Below are 19,141 nucleotides of genomic sequence, written 5' to 3'. Positions count from 1 at the left end.
GCTTCGATCTCCTAATGAGCAGTGTGTCCAACCTTGGAGGAACGTTTGGTTTGTTCCTCCCGAGGACCCTGAGGCGAGGAAGACTAACAGGCCCGCAGACAGGGCAGGATTAGAGCGCCTGACGCAGTGCTACTGTTTATGCAAACACTCTAAAAAAATTAATTTAAAATTCCTGCCAATCTGCTCGACTTCTGGATTTCTTTAAAGATAAATAGAATGCATTACTCTACGCAAGAGGAGACTGGAAGACAATGATGATTGGAAGTTAGGAAATATCCACTCGATAAGCATTTATTAAGCACATACAAATGCGAGATGTCATGCAAGGTACAAAAGGGCTATAATAATACATAAAGGTTACCCTAGAAAAACTGAAATGCCTCAGAAGAGAAGAAAATAATGGGGTGTGAGGGGGCAAAATCAGGAAGGCTCAGTTTCGTGAGCAGCTTTAAGCAATAATAAAAAAATAAAACATAAATTAAAAAAACACAGGAAATACTAGGAACCGAACTCAGCTCTGCTGCAAATACTCCTTATGATCCTGGGCAAGTAACTAAATTCTCTGAGCCTCCGTTTCCTCACCTGTAACAAGGATTGGACTAGATTAATCTCAAAAGCCTTTTCTCCTTCCACAATTTTATGATTATAAGGGCAAGTAGGTACAAAGTAAACTTTTTCAGGGTATACTTGCAGAGAGAAGTAAGTATAAACCCACTTGGTCCACTATAGTCACTGAGGTGGGGGAGGGGGAGATCAAGAGCAGACTAAAAGTAAAATGGATTTAACTAAACTGTACACTTAAAAATAGTAAAAATGGTAAATTTTATGTTATGTATATTTTACCACAATTTTTTTAAAAAGAAAAAAAACCCCAAAACCACCAGAGGATTTAACAGGAAGTACGTAGCCATCGGGACCAGGTAACCCTAAGGTAGTTCTTGGCACAATGTCCTTCCTCTCCTACGATCCTGGCCATGCACAGGCCATCACACAGGTGACCAAATGCCGCAGTGAGGCTGAGTCTTTCACTCTGTGCTGCTATCAACAACAGTTAATGAGGTAGAAACACTGTGCTCTGGGAGCTAGACTCATGCTATAAAATAAAAAAGGTCCTTGAGAGCTGTCCGAAGGGACAAACTATGCAATGATGTCTCCTAATCCAGCTCAAGTCCAGGTCGTTCTCCCAAACCCCAACTCTGCATTACCAATCGCTTACCCTTACCCATACATTTTACGTCAAAGTCATCTTCTCCTTTGTGATCTCGCGAAACCATTCCCTCTCCTGCACATACCCTCTCCCCTCTTGGAGCATCATTATTTATTAGACTGCACATGCCAGCTACAGAGTGAGATGTCTCAGTTCCCCCCCTCCACGCTTCTGGCCATCACCCAGCTTCCTAACGATACTAGAGGGAGTGGCGATGCTCAACTGTTTGCTCAGAGTCTGATTAGACCACATATTACTGGAAGGTGAGGTGTGTCCTACAGGTCCATGTTCTGAACAACTTCCCCTTTTGTTCCCAGTTCCAGGCAACAAAAAAGGGATCATCTCTTGAAGCCTCACCTTCCTCCTCCTCTCTCCTGCGTTCCACGGTCGCCACTGTGCAACCTAGACAAGTTATGTAACATAGCTCCATGCCTCTGTTGCCTTATCTGTAAAATGGGAATGATGATGATAATGTCCATTTCACTGAGCAGTTCTGAAAATTAAATATGTTTCTGTGTCAAGTGCAGAGAACAGTACCTAGTACACAGTAAGCAGCAATATCAGGGGTAACTTTCAGGGGGTCTCAGTAGCTTCCATTTTCCATGGTAAACACCTACCAAGCTTCCCCTCCTCTTTCCTGCTTTTTTATGGTAAGTTGATCTGGCGGATTCGGTGCAGAGGGACCTCTTTTCTCTCCTCACATATTCTCCTTGAGACAGAATGAAGCTAGACCATCGAAGATGGGAAGGACCTTTAGCCCAAGCTTTATTCCACACGTCATTTTTACAATGGAGTACTTTAGTGTATATAATAATCAGGTGTCTGCTCAGCTACTAATAAAGTAACACTTTGTTTATCCATCCCATTCTTGTCCCCTCGTGTGTACAGAAGCCGTAGTTTAGAAGCTAGGAGGAGATAATGTAGGATTTGAACAGAAAAGCCCTACTCTGAACTTCTAACACAAGAGCCTCTTAGTCACCCTTAATCTGTCTCTGGCTCGCCTGCAACACTGATGACTCAAATCTTACTTTTTAAATCTCTCTCCTCCTCTTCTTATTTCAGGTTTTCCACCTCTTCTCTGGACTTCTCTGGACTATTGCGTCAGCCACCACCGTGCTCTGCCTGGATCTCTTCCTCCTCTACAACGGCTCTACAAGCTTCTTTAACATGGACCACCAAGGCTCTCTCTCGAAATCCAATCTTATCAGTTCTTGCTCAAAACTCTTTAGTGGTTTATCAGTGGGTCTCAACCCCAGCTGAACATTAGAATCACAGAGATTAAATCAGAATCACTGAAGTGGGGCCCAGGAACGAGTACTTTTTAAAAGATCCCAGACGATTCTAATGTGCAGGCAGGGGTGAGAACCATTCTGTATGACTTTCATGAAAAATAAACATTTAGAAGTACATTGTTACATGTAATTTTTTTAGAGCAGGGTAAGCCTATGTCCAAGAATCTCAACATACTGATGAAAGTTCATGTGAAAGGTTATCAGCTCTCAAAAAGGCCGATAGCAATTTATTTTGAAAAATAACCTAAGTTCTAGACAACTCAAGCATGGAAAAACCCGGAAAGTAAGGAAGGAAATAAAAGAGAAGTACAAATATTTATAGGGGGAAAATGAACTTGTATAAATAGAAATATTTAATGGAGAGGATGAGTGAAAGATGACAAAATCTTAAAATATTTCAATGAGTGAGCAAAGAGCTGCAAGTAAAGGTAGTAAATACAGATATGGTTTGGATATCAGGCTGCAAGATGACCGAGAAAGAAGATTCTGAAAAAAGCAGCTGCTGGGCCACAGTGTGAGAAGAATATAGCAGAAAGTTCCAGTTTCTACTCTATCTTTGCGACTTATTACCATCATTACATTCTTAGACAAGCTAATATTTGATCTCGCTATACCTTGTCTGTAAACTGGGGATAAACCCTACCTCAGGATAATTGGGAGAATTTAATGAGATATATGAAAGCCTCAAGCACAAGTTAATTCTCAATGTTTGTTGACTGTTCTCTTCAAAGTAATAATAGAACGAAATCCAAAAGAAAAAAGAAAAACTTTAAAAAAACTTATAAAATAAATACTTAGAAGACAAACTTTGGACTATTGTTTTGCCAGTAGAGTGGGCAACAGAACTTTGAGATTCCTCTAGTTTCACAGGGCAAAATTTGATGTTAGCTCAACTCCATGAAGGTGGTAATCTACTAAGAGAATCATTCCAAAAAAAAAATAATGTTATGCCTATATTTAAGAGTACATATAGGGGGTTTTAATTATCACTGCACTAAGATCAACATTATATTAATTACCATTGCATTAAACCATTTCAGGAAGCAAACAGCTCCTTACTCTCAAGACACTCCCACGCCAGCCTATTAACATTAATGACTGCACTTTCTTGAGCTATTTTGGCACAGAAAAATCAAAAACACCTTGGGTGGCAGATACATGTTTTTATAAACATAATTTTGAGAGGTCAGCTGCTAATTGTCCAAGGGTTAAATTCAGGGGGTGGGGACAGGCTGCAGGCTAATTCTGTGAGCAAAGACTCTTTCCCAGTCCCCATGCATATTTATGTCTGCTGCATGTCAGTTGCCACTCCATTGAACTAAGTGGACTCTTGACCACTATCTTAGAAGTCCTGAGCTAGAAAATAGTATTTTGACTTTTTTACATATGCTAGGTTTGCTGAAACTCAGCCGTCTACTATCTTTAAAATGAATATTCCTTATTTTGCTGGATTTATTATATCTCATTAAAATTTACTGCTTTCTTTTCCTTGGTTCAGGGGCAGAACTGGTACCTACAATTAGGCCTAGTAGGCAAGAATAGGGTTGTTCTGTGATTCTCAAATGGCATTTTTGAGGTGGGTGGTTACAGAGAGACACAGAATAAGATTTTCCTAAAAAACCTCTATAAAAGGTATGGAAAAGGGGCAGTTAAAAATACTACACATACGTGGGAAAAGGGCTGCCTGAGGTGGCAGCATTGTGTTTTGAACTGTAAAGACTATGAAAGAGAGCAATACTGTCTGCACAGTCCCCTTGGGGAGGAAAGAACAAGATGTTGGAAGGAGTACCAGCCTAGAAGTTATGAGACTGGGGCTCTGTTCCCAGCTCTGCCATTAACTAGCAGTGCGGCCCTGGGATGGTCATATCCATCTCTGGATCTGATGTTGTTTTTAATCTGCAAAACAAGGGTGACAGACCAGATAAGGATTTCCAAGTCTTTTCTAGCTCTAGACATCAGTTAGCTCTAAAACAGCTATTTTCTATCTTTCTTCCAGCCCAGCACACAGGCAGTGACTTTAAAGTCCCTGAAGCCTGTCTCAGAAACTACTGCAGGGCAGATTTACAATTTGGATAGGGACATTCTCCACACTTCGCACCAGGGACTCTGCTCCTGTGCCCTCTACACCCACTGGAAAGTCACCAGATTCCTTGATCTCCACTGAGAGATGCCACCTATTACAGGAGATACAGCAGAGAGCAGGGGCCTAGTGTGGGCAGGAGGAAGGAGCAGTGAGCAACCAGCTCTGCATCTAGGAAGAGCTGAAAATGTCAGGACTGGAAGCACTGTAGATATTGTCTAGCAAAACCTAGACAAAGGAGCAGCGAGTCCCTGAGAGGAAAGCTGACTGACATAAAAATAATCATCAGATTTGTGTAACTGAGTTGGATAAATACTCAAGACCCTTGATTCCCTGGCCAGTGTTCTGCTTTCCACACAATCAAGATCCAGAGTTCACAGAAACTGATGTCAAATGATCTGGCTTTCTGTCCTGGCCGGGTAGCTCAGTTGGCTGGAGTGTATCCCGTGCACAAAAAGGTTGCAGGCTCAATCCCTGGTTGGGGCAACCGATCAATGTTTCTCTCTCACACCAATGTTTCTCTCTCCCTCTCTCTCTCTTTCTCTCTCTAAAAATAAAAACATATCCTCAGGTAAGGATTAAAAAAATTTTTTAAATCTGGCTTTCTGAAATGATCACTAGTCAAAGAGATATAGTTCCAACTGCTCCTTAAATTTTGATGATGTCTTTTTTTTTAAATTGGTTTTTAGAGAGAGAGCGGAAGAGAAAGAGAGAGAAAAACATCGATTTGTTGTTCCACTTATTTACACTTTCGTCGGTTGCTTCTTATATGTGCCCTAACCAGGGATTGAACCTACAACCTTGGCGTATTGGGATGACGCTCCAGCCACCTGAGCTACTCAGCCAGGGCTCTTGATCTGTTTTAATGTATACCAAAAAAAAAAAAAAAAATCAAGGGGTACCAGTAAATAGTATGGCAGAAAAATAACATGCTTCATTGGTATCCTATAACCTCCAATTATATAAGCAATTCAGGAGGAATTAAAAAATAAATAAATACATAAATAAATAAATAAATAAATAACAAGCTCCCTCTTTAAACCAACTCCCCGCCTTTCCCTTGGGCCACGAGTCCGGGCTCTGGCCGCGAGCCTCCTTACCATCCCAATGCAGAACAGGGTGAAGAGCAGCAGCCACGGGATGTCTGTGCAGCTACGGTCCTCCAGGGGCTTCCATTCTCGCTTGGAGCTCTAATTGAAAACATAAGACACGGGAATGGCAAATGTCAGACTTAGTTCAAATTAGGAAAGCACAAACCTACCATTTATACCTAGGTCCGCCCCCCCTCTTTAATGTCTTTATTCACTTTAGGGAGAGAGAGGAAGGAGAGGGAGAGAGAAACATCGAGCGCACGTGCCCCGACCGGGGAGGGAATCCACAGCCTGGTAGGTGGGCTGCAAACCAGTGACCTTCCAGTACATGGGGCATTGCTCAACCAACCGAGCCACAGTGGCCAGGGCCCTAGATCCCATCTTGGCCCGACCAGTTTCTAGCGAACGTTTAAGGCGCAGTTTCAGTGTCGGTCAGCGCTCAGGGAAGGGCACCCTCCCCGCCACCCCTCTCCCCGCCGGGCAGAGCACCGACGGCGAGGCTTCCCTGGGAACCCCAGGAGCGCACTCAGCGCGCCCACTGTTATGTGCTGAGCTGTGTCCCCAGCAGATCGCGAGCTTCGCAAGGGAAGCTACCACTTCTCATTTCGCAGCACCTAACAGGATGCCCACGGGTTCATGGCAGGGACTCGGTATGGGGTCTGTAATATGAATAAACAAATGGACAAATTCTTCCAACTTCCATCTGAGTGGTGGCTTTTTCTTAGTGTGTCCAGAACCCGGATTTAAACATTTAGAATGTGCTTTCTCTATGTTCTTTCCTAGGAAGGAAGCCCATTAAAATGAATTCCTATTCAGAGGTACGTTCTTCTAAGTCTTACAAAATTCAAGGGGGGGAAAAACTAAATTAAGACAATTTTACAGACAGATCTGGGCAACTCTGAAATCACAATCCATAAATTTTCAGTCTGTTTCTGGAAAATGTCAAGAGTTTCTATTTCAAACACAGTTTGCCTAACTAAAGAACTAGAGGCATTCTAAAAGTTAATTTGCAAAGTACTAGATTGAAATTCTGATTACATTTTTTCTTTTTAATCCTCACTGGAAGATATGTTTAGAGGGGGCAGAGAGAGACAGAGAGAGAGAGAGAGAGGAACATGGACTGGCGGCCTCCCACACGTGCGCCAACCAGGGATCGAACCCCCCACCTAGACATGTGCCCTGACCAGGAATTGAACCCCACAACCTTTTGAAATACAGGACGACACTCCAGCCAACGGAGCCACCTGGCCAGGGCTTACATTTTTTTCTTTAGCAACTGTCTTGGTTCTCAAGTCAGCTCACAAATTCCTTTTATCCAGAATGTAACTGAAATAACACTCTAGAACTTTCTAGTGAACAAAAATTCCTGAGTCTCATCTCCTCTCCTGGAAACAATAAGCAGAGAAGGGAGAGAGAAGGGAGCCTTGGAAAACCTATGGAAAAGTTCCTGCAAAAAGAAAGTTGGGGCCTCCAGTGGCTTCCACGACAAGATGCAGGAAGCCATCTGGGGAAGGACTGTCTGTAGGAAGAGGCACCAAAGGAAGGGGGTTGGAGATAAGAAAGCCCTCTGGTATAATTAGAATTTAGAGTGCGAGAGTGGGAGCCAGTCCTCAGTCAGGTTTGCTTAGCTTTCCCTCCTTTTAAAAACAGTAGTTTTTAATTATGTACCCTTTGATAACTTGATGAAAGCTGCAGATGCATTTTTTGAGAGGTAAGCATATATTTGCATAATTTTCATACACACTTAGCGAATTTAGATTCCAGGTTAAGAAACTCAACCTTAAAATACCTGCCTGTCAACATTGAGGGCAGAGAGTTGGAGCTCCAACCACTTCGTCCTGACCCCTTAAGTGCTAACCAGGCAAATGCCTTTACCTTGTTTATTGCCTTACAGGGTTCAGTTGTTCAACAATAACAACAGAAAAACAACCACCACCTCTGATAGCTGGCTCCCAGACACCCACACAAGAAAACAAAAGAACGCTAGTTAGTCATGGAAAAAAACCTCACCCCAAGACTCCAGCGTTAAAAGCCAAGAGTGAGTAGGCAGTTTTTTCCAGAGAGTGTAGCGCGATGGCAAATGGAGAAGGGACTCTGCTCTCTCCCTGGCCCTGTCATTACTTAGCTGCATGATTTCAGACAAATTGCTTTAGACCTCTGGGTGGCAGGAAGGAATTAGATTGGATCTTGTAGGTTCCTTCCGATTCTAAAAAAAATCTATGATCAGGAATGCAGTTTTGTGAAAATCTTTGTTATGACAAGAAAAAAAAAAACCCTGCAAAAATAATTTGACATTATTCCTGTGTTATTCAAATAAGAATGCCTATATTATGGGCTGTGTTTGGGATGACAGTTGCTCACAGTATGAATAAAGAATGTTTCTTTGTATTAAATAACTTCAATCTTGAATAATAGCCATTACAGTAAAATTACTTAGAAACACAGAATTTGGACACGGCTTTGAAATGCATAATATTTACTCAAAGGTAATTTCTAGAGCAACAGCTACTTTAAAACACTATATTTGTTTATCTTAACAAACTGTATGACCTGGGGGAGGGGGGTAGGCGGGGGGAGGCTCAGGTTGATTTCTTTATCCATGACGATTTTCTTAGTATATTTTGCCTCAGACCAACCTTTGGTTTTTCAATGCTTTAATTTTCATCTATAACATAAAGAAAGTGGGATTTCGGCCTTGACCAGAAAAAAAACGCACAAAGATTCAACATCTCAGCAATTCAATTCAACTTACTGTGGGCCACTTCTGGGGAAGAGAAAAACCTTTCAGTGGGGATGAGAAATGGAAAGGGGATAGGGGTTACACAGAAAAAACTGTGACAGGGTACAAAGTAGAGTGGAGAAACACAAAGGAGGGGGTGGCCCCCCTCACCCAGATAAAGAAAAGCTCCTCGGAGCAGAGGCAGCTTCCTTCCTCCGGCTGTGCTGAGGATTAGATGTGAGCCCCTGTCACATACTGAGCTCTAATTCTCAGCTATTAGTCTTATTCATCAACACTCGCTTTTCAGCTAACCCTCTCCCTATTGTTAAACCATCCTTTTACTAGATGGACCTTTCCAGGAAGAGAAATGGGAAAAACAGAAAAAGATGCCTTTCCGCTTATATTAACTAAAAATTTGACTTAATGGTGGCAAATTTCATTTTAGCCACTGTTTTCACACCATCTGTTATTGATTACTACTAACGAGGCACTTTACCCAAAGCTTTACATACATTATGTATCCACCTTCAAAACTGCTCTCTGAAGTAGGTATCATCCCATCTCTATTTCACAGATACGGACGCTCCGGCTCTAAAGTTAAATAATCTGCCCAAGGTTTCACAGCTGTGCAATCAGAATTTGAACCCACGTCTGTGACTGCAAAGCCAAATCCGATGAGAATATCATTCATTTGCACTTGTCAGTAAAGAGCAAAAACCTCCATTAGTGTGTTTTTTCTCACACTGCAAAATTTGGGAACCAATCCAACAATTTAAAATCCTAAAGGCACAGGAAAAGAAAGTGAGATGTTTTATGAACCATAAAATGTCTCAAACGAGTCAGGAAACCCAACAGTTGAAAAATTTTAATGATTCTTTAACAGATTTAACCAAGTGGCAACTGGATTTAATGCTGCCTATTTCTTCCTATTAAAATCCACACAGACCTGGCAAAAGTGAAATGTTTTGCAAAAGCACTTTTTAAATGTGATTTTTATCACTTTCTCAAATTCTACATGAGATTAATACAAGCTGTCAATAAGTGTTAGGTTCCTTTCGCTTCACAGAATCATACAATTTAGGAACTAAATAGAACCAAAGTAATGACACAGCCCAAGCCTTTCCAATGAGAGTCACAGAGACTTGGGGAAGGGAAAGAAGAGCCTTGCCCAAGGAACCTCATTTGATCCTCAAAACAACTGTTAGTTATTATTATATATCCCCCCTTTTTTTACTTTGTAAAAAAGAAAACCCAGGTTCAGAGAAAATAAGTGGAAAAACTATTTCTGAAGCCTGAGTTCTCAAAGGCTGGCAGAAAGATGGAAAATGTAAGAAAGAGTTAAGGAAATGCAGAAAATAAAAAATATGGTAACAGAAATGAAGAATGCACGGTCAGGCTCATCAGGAGACTAAACACAGCCAAGGAAAGGATCAATATACTCAAGCATAGGTCAATAGAAATTATCCAAAGTGAAACACAAAGGAAAAAAAGTGAAAATTTGAAAACCAGGACAGAGCATCCAGAATTATAGGACAATACCAAATCATCTAATATTTGTGTAATTGGAATTCCAGAAGGAGATAGAATCGGGCAGAGGGAATAGTAGATGAAATAATGGCTGAGAATTTTCCAAAATAATAAAAGAAATCAAAGCACAGACCCAAGAAGCTCAGACAGAATCCCAAGCAGGATTAATACAAACCGGAATAACAGACATGCATGGAAGAGTGCACACGTGCACACACATGTGCGCACACACCCACCCTACATGTATTATATTCAAACCGTTGAACACCAAAGATAAAAAGATCCTCTTGATGGCAGCAAAAGGGGAGAAAAGACACATTACATACAAAGAAACCCAAATTAAGCAAACTTCTTGTCAGAAACTATACAAAGCAAAAAAAAAACATGGAATGACATCTTTAAAATTACTGAAAGAATTTAAAAAGCAGCACGCTATTTACCTAGAATCTCATACCCAGAGAAAAATCTCTCTCAGAAGTGAAGACTTTTCCAGACAAACAAAACCTAAGAGGATTTACAAGCAACACACCAAAATTACAAAAAATGTTAAAGAAAGTTCTTCAGGCAGAAAGAATATGACACCAGACAAACCTGGATATACACAAAGAAATACAAATTTCCAAAAACAGGTGACATGAAGGCTTAAAATTTTCCACAATAAAGGTCTTTTAACTTAAAAAATAAGGATGTGAATATATGTTTATAACAACAGCCACATCATGTAGTATTTTTGCACACTTATGCAAGGTTAATAATGTTGAAGGCAGAATTATAATTTTTAATATAGCAATAGGTTGTAAAACAAAAAAAATTCTGAATTAGACCACAGCTGACAATGTACTCATTTGTCGTATGTTTACTTAACATCACTACATTCTGAAAAATGTAACATCTTCCTACATTTGCACATCATAGATAAAAAACTTCCATAATATCTCTTTATAGAAGTCAAAGTACACATGGTACAGGCAACTATGCCATAGACTCCACACTCACTATGAGCCCCAATAGCTAAACCTAAGCCCTTCCAGGGAATTTGATATGCTCTGCCAGGGGTATGTATTTGTTAGGAAACAAACCTATAAAAAGTTTTATCCTATATTTCCATGTCATTTCTCATGAAGATATAGCTGCCAAGTAAATGTATTTGTATAATAGTAACACAAAGGTTCTGGCAAGTGATATAACCAGTCAGGTCGGATTGGGTATCACCGGAGGACATCAAATAACAGGGTAGGCAGGTGGCCCAAGGCAGGAGACCAATCTGGTAGGAAAAGGTCTATCAGGTGTAAATCTAGTTCACAGAAAGGATTAGGAAGATAGAAAAAGATCAGAGAGGCAATAGCAACAGTCCTGATTTAAAACCAAAAGAGTCAACTAGGTCTCAAATATGGAAGTAAGTAAGGTCCAAACTCCAGTTAGTGAGAAGACACCCACAGGTGATACTGAAAGACAAAGACAATGTTCCTTGCCCTCTTTTTATAGCTTACTGTCTGTATGACTTTCTCCTAATTAAGACAGAGGAACAAAGCTTCCCAAAAGATCCTTATAGTAATCTAATAACAGTATTACCTAATGCTATGAATCTTTCCTTGATACACCAGATTTTTGTAGCCATGGTTTGAAAATAATGGAGAATGTACTACAGAACAGTGACAGCCCATTAAATTAAGAAGTTACTTGATTTTCAGGCAATGCTCTTCAAATAAGGCCTGTTGGTTCTTCAGATACTGAGCACCACACAAGGTACCTGGGATTCAAAGCCAGGTAAGGGGACCCCCTGCCTCATTGAACTTGCCTGTTTAGCAAGGCAGGCAAACTAAATGTTGTGATATCACAAGTGATGCCAAAACAGGGATGTGTCAAAGCACTGCAGGAACAGAGATGGGGAACCATTAAGCAAATACTTGTGAGATCTGTTGAAATGACTTCATAAACTTCTGAAGCAAACACTGAAAAACAATCCTTTGGTGTCTAAAATAGAATGTGTTTTGCCTTGCCCAGGTGGCTGAGTTGACTGGAGCATCGCCCTGTGCACCAAAAGGTCGAGGGTTCGATTCCCAGTCAGGGCACATAACCTAGGTTGTGGGCACAGTCCCCAGTCAGGACGTGTGCAGGAGGCAGCCAAGCATTGTTCCTCTCACATCAATGTTTCTCTCTCCCCCCCCTTCCTCTCTCTCTAAAATAATAATAATAAATCAATAAAAACATATCCTCGGGTGAGGATAATAAATAAATAAATAAAATAGCATGTGTTTTGTGCCCAGAACACACTAAAAATTCCTACTAGCTATGATGGGGAAATCCTGACTGCCAAATAAGAATTATCCCACTCAGAAATGCTTAGTCGTAAACAAAAAGAATATTCGGTTGGGTTAAAAAACAAACAAACAAACAAAAAAAGCAGCCGCTTCTCATGTTGTATCCATTAAGATTGCTTTATACTAAAGACGTTATGGCTGCTCATTAGGAAGGGGCCTTTCGGTCTTGGAAAACAGGAAATATAGCTTCCTTTGTTTTATGACACATTTAGCGCAGGGCTATTATTCACTAAGATACTAGAATAGTATTTTCACGTGGATGTCATTGGTGAGACTCCTACTAAGGCTGAGTTAAGTACTATCTGGTCACATACATCTAGAGCTGCTGCAACTTGGAACCGCTGATGGGCTCAAGGACTTCCAGGCTCCCTTGTCCTTCCCCCAGAGTAAGGCTACATTTAAGGCAACAATAAATGGCAACCTGGGAGGCTGGTCCAGAGGAAGAGAACTGATGTGCAGGCAGTGCTAACAGAAAAAAAAAGGAAAGGACACACCAGACTCGATTCCAGTGACATTTGGGCCAAAATTTCACAACTACGGCCCTGCTCACACTTCTGTGTTTTTACCAGTTTGCATGTATTACTAATAAGAATGAAATTTAAGCAGAATCCAGGTTATCCTCGATACATGCTTATGCTCCTACAGGCCGGGAACAAAGGAGAGTTAAACCGGTTGGCTGGGAATTACAACCACCTGAGGCCTACACCGAATGACAAGCACACAAATGCCACTCCTCGTGTGCGCCTCGATCTCTGCCGCGCTTTCCCGATTCCCACGAAAAGCCGAGCTCCGCGAGCGAGGGCCAAGGCAAGCGGAGATGCGGCCTCTCACCCAGCACAGGTTCCCGGAGTGCAGCCTTGGAAAGTGTGCGTTAATTTGTTGAATAATTAAATTCCCTTCTCCCTAGCTGTCTTCTTGACCGCCACAGTCTCTACCTCCTGGGGAAACAGACAGACAAACTCCAGAAACAGTCTTGCAGTTCCAGAAGCTCTGCTGCAGTCTGTATAGTCCCGACGACTGCTGGGCCACACAGAAAGCCTCGGAAGTAGCCACTGGGCGCATCTCCACAGTCGCAGCTCCCACAGGCATTTGTGTGATTTAAGTACATACGTGGCAAACGCTGGCCTATCTGCGAGGACGTTATTCTGTTCACGCCCATCTGTTTTACACAAAAACCTCCAGCATTAAAGAAAATAGTCATATACTCCGAATCCTCCAAGCTCCCTCCAAGGACATACTGCTTCATTAAATTCCCCAATATGCTTTTATTTGTGTGGAGTAGTAACAAAAGAATAAAAGAGCTGATGTGTATCATTTTTGCCACAATTTCCAATAGAGTGCGCAGACCTGATGAAGTTGGGAAGCAATAAAACATGGAGGCTTTCGGCTCTCTGTTCGTAAGCGCCTGCAAATAAAATCTTGTAATAGGATTTTGAAAGACACTGGCTGTCCTTTGGGAAAGCTCTCTCAAGGATTTGGCGTGCAGAACGACTTCGTTACTATACGTAATCCGTTTCATTTGCTAAGCCTGGCCATGGCAACTCGTATTTGAAAGGGAAAAATAAAAGCATGATTTTAGCAGGAAGTTAAAGGTAATAAGATATACTGAGTGGAAAAAGACAGGCATCTGTGTCCAACTGCTTTTCTTAGTTCGTGAACTTTATGCTAACTCACGGCCATTCGTCGTTTAAGGGAAAAGGGGAAATGCCACCTAGAGCTGCGTTGTGAGTTATGTATTTATACAGCAATAGAAAGATCACGGGGAGATTCTTGCCAGTGTCTTCACTCTTCCTCTAAATGCCCCCAAAATAATCACTGTGGGCCTGTTGGAAAGATATCTTTACATCAGACTTCCTGGTGACTGTCTTTCTTGCACATGAGCACATGATAATTACTGGGCAGAGGCCAAGTTCCTCCTGTTGTGTAACACAGCTAATAGCATCTTTTACCTCCATCACCCACGAAACACAATCAGAATTCTATCAGCCAAGACTTGTCTGCAATGCTCAACAATATTTCTAACTTGTCTTTGTTCTGAATCAGTGGTGAGCAATGTTTTTTATTTTAAATTACTATTTAATTTTTAAAACATGATACAGTTTCTATGGGCATCCCCATCACATCCTACAAGCGTCAGAACTTCTTCAAGCATCTGGAGATACCAAGACAGGCTGATGGGACCAGACTGATGAACCTCCTACTGCCACAGGACAGTCATTTTCAGGGAGATAACGAATGGATTTCCTGACTTCTCTTGCTATAGGGTAACCATTTTTTAAAAGCAGGAATTCATAGGTACTCAATATAGGATTCTTATTCCAATCTTGCTTCCCTTCCGTGATAAAACAGGTAAAAACTGGTTTATGAAGACGGCACTGACTTATGGAGAACATGAAGATTACACTGATCGTAACAGAGCTAATGGGTGAGGAATTCAATAAATTTATGTTTTAAATCAAAGTCAGATGTCTTTGTCAACGAAGATGTTTTAGTCCGTAGTAGTCTTGCACAGAAACAAATATATGTTCAGTTCTGCGACAGTGCCTAAGAAATCTTAAGTGACCAAATCCTCATTATAGTTAAAAAATAATTTGGGAACTCCTCCAACTATGGATTAGATTCCCTTCCTTTGTGTTCCTACAGCACACTACACATACACAACCGTCATTTCACATTATAACTATTTGCTTCCCCAGTAGATTATGAACTTCTTGAGAGTAACAATAATGTGTCTGTTTTCTCGTTTAAATCAGGGATCAGCATTGTTCACAGGGGGCATTAAAATTCTTCAAGTGGAAGCCTATTCCATGCAAAACTATGTGTACAGAATCTTCCCCTAAGTGGTTAAACATATAATGTCCATTCTTCCCACTTTACTCCCTACGTGGGGACAGAGCCTTGTTGATTTTTTCACTGCTGTATCCCCAATAGATGAACAGTGTCTGACACATAGTAGGCTCTCAGTAAATTTATTTAATGAGTGAATGAACAAGGCCTGGTCTCTCATCACTGGAGCAAACATCCTTCCTGCCTCTCCTGCGTGAGATCACTTCCCTAAAAAGCATTCTATTGAATCAAAGGCTAGCTTCTTTTTCCACAGATATTATATGGTATGGCATTTCCCACAGATGTTTGTTAATAGGTTCTACAATAAAAATAAATTTCAGATGCAAATAAGTTTTAGAAATGCTGATTAACAAAGTCTTTCGAGGAGGACTTCTCTGAGACCTATTGTGAAACTCTCCAAAATTCATTTGGTCAGAGAGCCAGTGGGAGACATGAACACAGGCAGTGTCGACTTCTCTCATGGTACATTTCTGGAGACCAGAGCGGAGGGGGTTCATGGTTAGGGTGATGTTCCCACTTTCAGAAGTAAAGGCGGGTAACACCAGTTAAGACTACACTGTAACTGAAAGCAATGTAAATTGGTTAGACACTTTAGGAAAGTAATTTGGTGATGCATTTCAAAAACCCAAGGAAATAATCTAAAACATTCCAATAGCTGCTGTTGAGATGTTCAATACACTGCTATTAGGAGAAAAAATTAGAAATTAACTACCCAATAATGGAGAGTAGTTAAATATGAAAATGAAAAAGTAACATAAAAATAATTATAAAGACTTTGCCTAGTAACATATAAAAATGACTATGATACAAAGTTGTGTTTAAAAACAGGGTATGAAATTATATATATGCTCTGGTTACACAACTATGTAAAACAGTATAAGCAAATGTACAAGCACTGGAAAGGGATAGTACAATTTTAGAACTAAAAGGAATGAAGTAATGATACATACTACAACTAGGAGGAACCTTGAAAACACTGTGAGTCAAAGAAGCCAGACACAAAAGACCACATAGAATTCCATTTATATAAAATATCCAGAATCGACCCATCTATAGAGATAGATTAGAGCTTGCCTCAGGCCAGATGAGAGTTGAGGGGAAACAGGGAATGACTGCTAATAGATAAGATTTCTTCTGGGGATGGTGAAAATGTTCTAGAATTGACTGTGATGATGGTCACACAGCTGTGTGACTATACTAAAAGCCACTGAATAGTACACACTTTATATCTGTGAACGGTATGGTATGTGAATTACATTTCAATAAAGCCGACACGTAAGAGAATTCACACAAAACACTTAAAAGGGATCCACATGGCCCACTTCACACACGGACTTCTACTGATTTCATGGCTGACTCCGTACGAACCCTTTTAACATAGCTAGGCCATGTATACAACAGAACAAAAGCAGAATAGTTTAACCTAAGGCAAAGAGCTGAGTATTAAAGAAGTGTGATAGAAGAAGGCATTTTTCTGAGAAATCAGAAGTTATAAGAATTATTAGGGAAAGTGCTGATTTTCCCAGAATAGTTCAATGCCTATGTAGGCAGTGCTGGGATAAGAGAAACCAGCTTGCAGATAACTAAAAAAAAAAGATAAAATAGATTAAAGTAGAAATAGAAAAGTCACCTTAAAGAGACCAGAGGACACATGTGCGGAGGCAAACCTAGACTGTGGTATAAACACAGCTACAGAAAGAATATACTCGTCAGAAAGAAGGGACTGGCCAGGGCAGCGTATGCACGGCTACTATTTATTTAGCACCTATTAGGTGCCAGAATCTGTACTTGGCCAGTTACACTAGAAGATACCAGTCTGAGAGATACACACTGATCCCGCCCTTGGAAACTGCCTCGGGAAGGGGTGGCCGGGGCAGCAGCCTCCAGACTGCTGAGCAGACAAGTCGGGATGCCGCTGCTCCCGGGGGTCACCCAATCCAGCCTACTCCCCTCCGTCTGATTCCAGGTCCTTAGGCAACCTCCTGACTTTCCTCTGGCTTCCCACAAGCTGATGACTAGAGAGCGACACAAAAGTAAAACAGAGCAAAAGAGGTTCATGCATGTGCAAAGTCTGGGTGAATACTTACTAAGGGGCTGGAAACTGTCATCCCACAAGGTGAGCTCAGAATGGACTTTCTACTTATACATTTCCATATTTGGATTGGATTTTTATGATAAATCTTAAATAATAATTTGACTTTACCTTAATACTAGCTAATCTGACAAAAATTTTCTGGTCTGTGTCAGTTTAATAAATTAACCTCCTGAGTTGACACATCTTATGACTTTGGCTTGCGTGAGTCTACTATTAACACAAGGATGTACTGGCAAAATTAAGTTTCCGAGTCTACAAAGCCCTGGGGTTCGGTGACGTCTAAGATATATGATACTAGGTAAAGCCTCCTGACAGCCATCATCAGCTGGGCTTCCTTGGTAAAACCTGAACCACACCAAGTATTCTGCACTGGAATCTACAAGCAGAAAATATGAAAGAGGTATAATTTAGAACCTTTCCAGAGAACTGCTCCCAGCATTTCAGCATAATTTACAAACAGGCAGCTCCTGGACCTACAGACTGGCCTTAGCCAGCTAGCTTTGAGAGCAAAGAGGTTGGTTCTACACCACCACCAATCAACACTCCCTTCCTGCCCACGAACAGATCAGAAACACTGAGGAAGCCCTGGGAACATGAGAATCCTGGGTTTAGCCTGGGCCTAGAATCCCCGTCCTAAGTCAAATTACACTCTCATTCCCAGCCCAAGGGTTAAAGGTAGAGGTCGGAGTACCCTGTACTAGGGGCCACTGAATGATGCCAAAAAGTTCTGCATCAGTTAACCAGCTGGCCCTTGGCCACCCCAAAGTATGACCAATTGGTTATCTCCAAATGACTGCTGGGTCTGAGGCTGCTATATTATCACAAAGCCCTCAAGTTCTACCTCTTGGTAAATCCAACTACTAAAAATCAAGACCTCAAGTGTTTAAGTATAAAATAGAAAAAAATAATACAGGAGATTCAAGCATCAAATCGATAGCTGGATTAGAAGACTATTACTGTCCCTTCCAGCCCTGAGGTACAATGGTTCCACAAACGTCAAAGGTTTTCAGGGGAAGCTAAATTCATGAAAGCGGCTAAAGGTCTAAAATGATTAGTGAAAACTCCCACAAAAAAGCCAAGAAACACCCAAATAAGTGAGAAGGAACAGTGAGTCATCGAATTAATAGCCCTATAAATGACAGATACTAAATTTGCTCTTTAAAAAAATCAACCAAGAAAAATGATTGCTAACGGACCAACCTTGAATAAATGCTCTAAAAACATGAGCATCTGTAATTCTCCACGCCCAGTGAGTCACTAAAACATCCCACTCCTAAGAAATCATTTTTGTCCCCCAAAGCCAAGTCTCAAGCTCGTGCAGACCTTGTTTATTTCTTGACTGGTCTGTATCCAATTCTGCCAACCTATCTTCCCCACCAGGCTGTCCTCGATGTACCTGTTAAAGCTGCTTTTCTCATATGGTAACATTACACCCCTCTCCTTCCCCATACCAACTGGTTCTTTCTGTGCTTCCCTACATTATGATTCTCAAAATCATGGGCTTCAAACAACTATACAACTTCTAATGATATTGCTCCCATATTCAGAAAGTCTCCACTTCTCTGCAATCCAATTAAACACCTCTTCTTTGCACAAAGTAAACCTTACAATAAACCAATCTTCTATTAGAACCACAGACATGATCACGAGAAAACAACCCATTCTAAGAGGGAACACGTAAGACTGGCTTACCAAACGACAAGCTAGAAGTCCACTGTGGAATAAAAGTGCGTGCCCCCCTAATGGAACCCCCACGTCCAACCGACACGATACAGGACCCCAAGACTCCACACCTTGAAGTTTCCCTTCCTGATAATACCATGAAATATCTCATCCCTGGCCATGATGAGACACATCTTTGGCCTCCTGGTCAATTATAAAATATCACTTGGGTCACCTTAGCACTGTCTAGACACAAGCATTCATATTTTTGCACATGACCCCTCCCTCCACGAGCGATCT

At 41.2% G+C, this 19,141-nt stretch overlaps 1 protein-coding gene across 1 annotated transcript in view; it reads right to left on the bottom strand.

Moving 5' to 3' along the window:
- SLC44A1 (solute carrier family 44 member 1) overlaps positions 1 to 19,141 on the bottom strand; it is a 110,559-nt gene that overhangs the window by 69,808 nt on the left and 21,610 nt on the right. The window contains exon 2 of the mRNA XM_087822794.1: positions 5,680 to 5,769. Within this exon, the coding sequence (XP_087678920.1) occupies positions 5,680 to 5,769 (90 nt within the window). The remainder of the gene's footprint in view (positions 1 to 5,679; positions 5,770 to 19,141) is intronic.

This window comes from Miniopterus natalensis, chromosome 12, assembly GCF_054644295.1.
Source record: "Miniopterus natalensis isolate mMinNat1 chromosome 12, mMinNat1.hap1, whole genome shotgun sequence".
NCBI classification, from domain to species: Eukaryota; Metazoa; Chordata; class Mammalia; order Chiroptera; family Miniopteridae; genus Miniopterus; species Miniopterus natalensis.
This window is presented reverse-complemented; position numbering and strand designations above follow the sequence as displayed.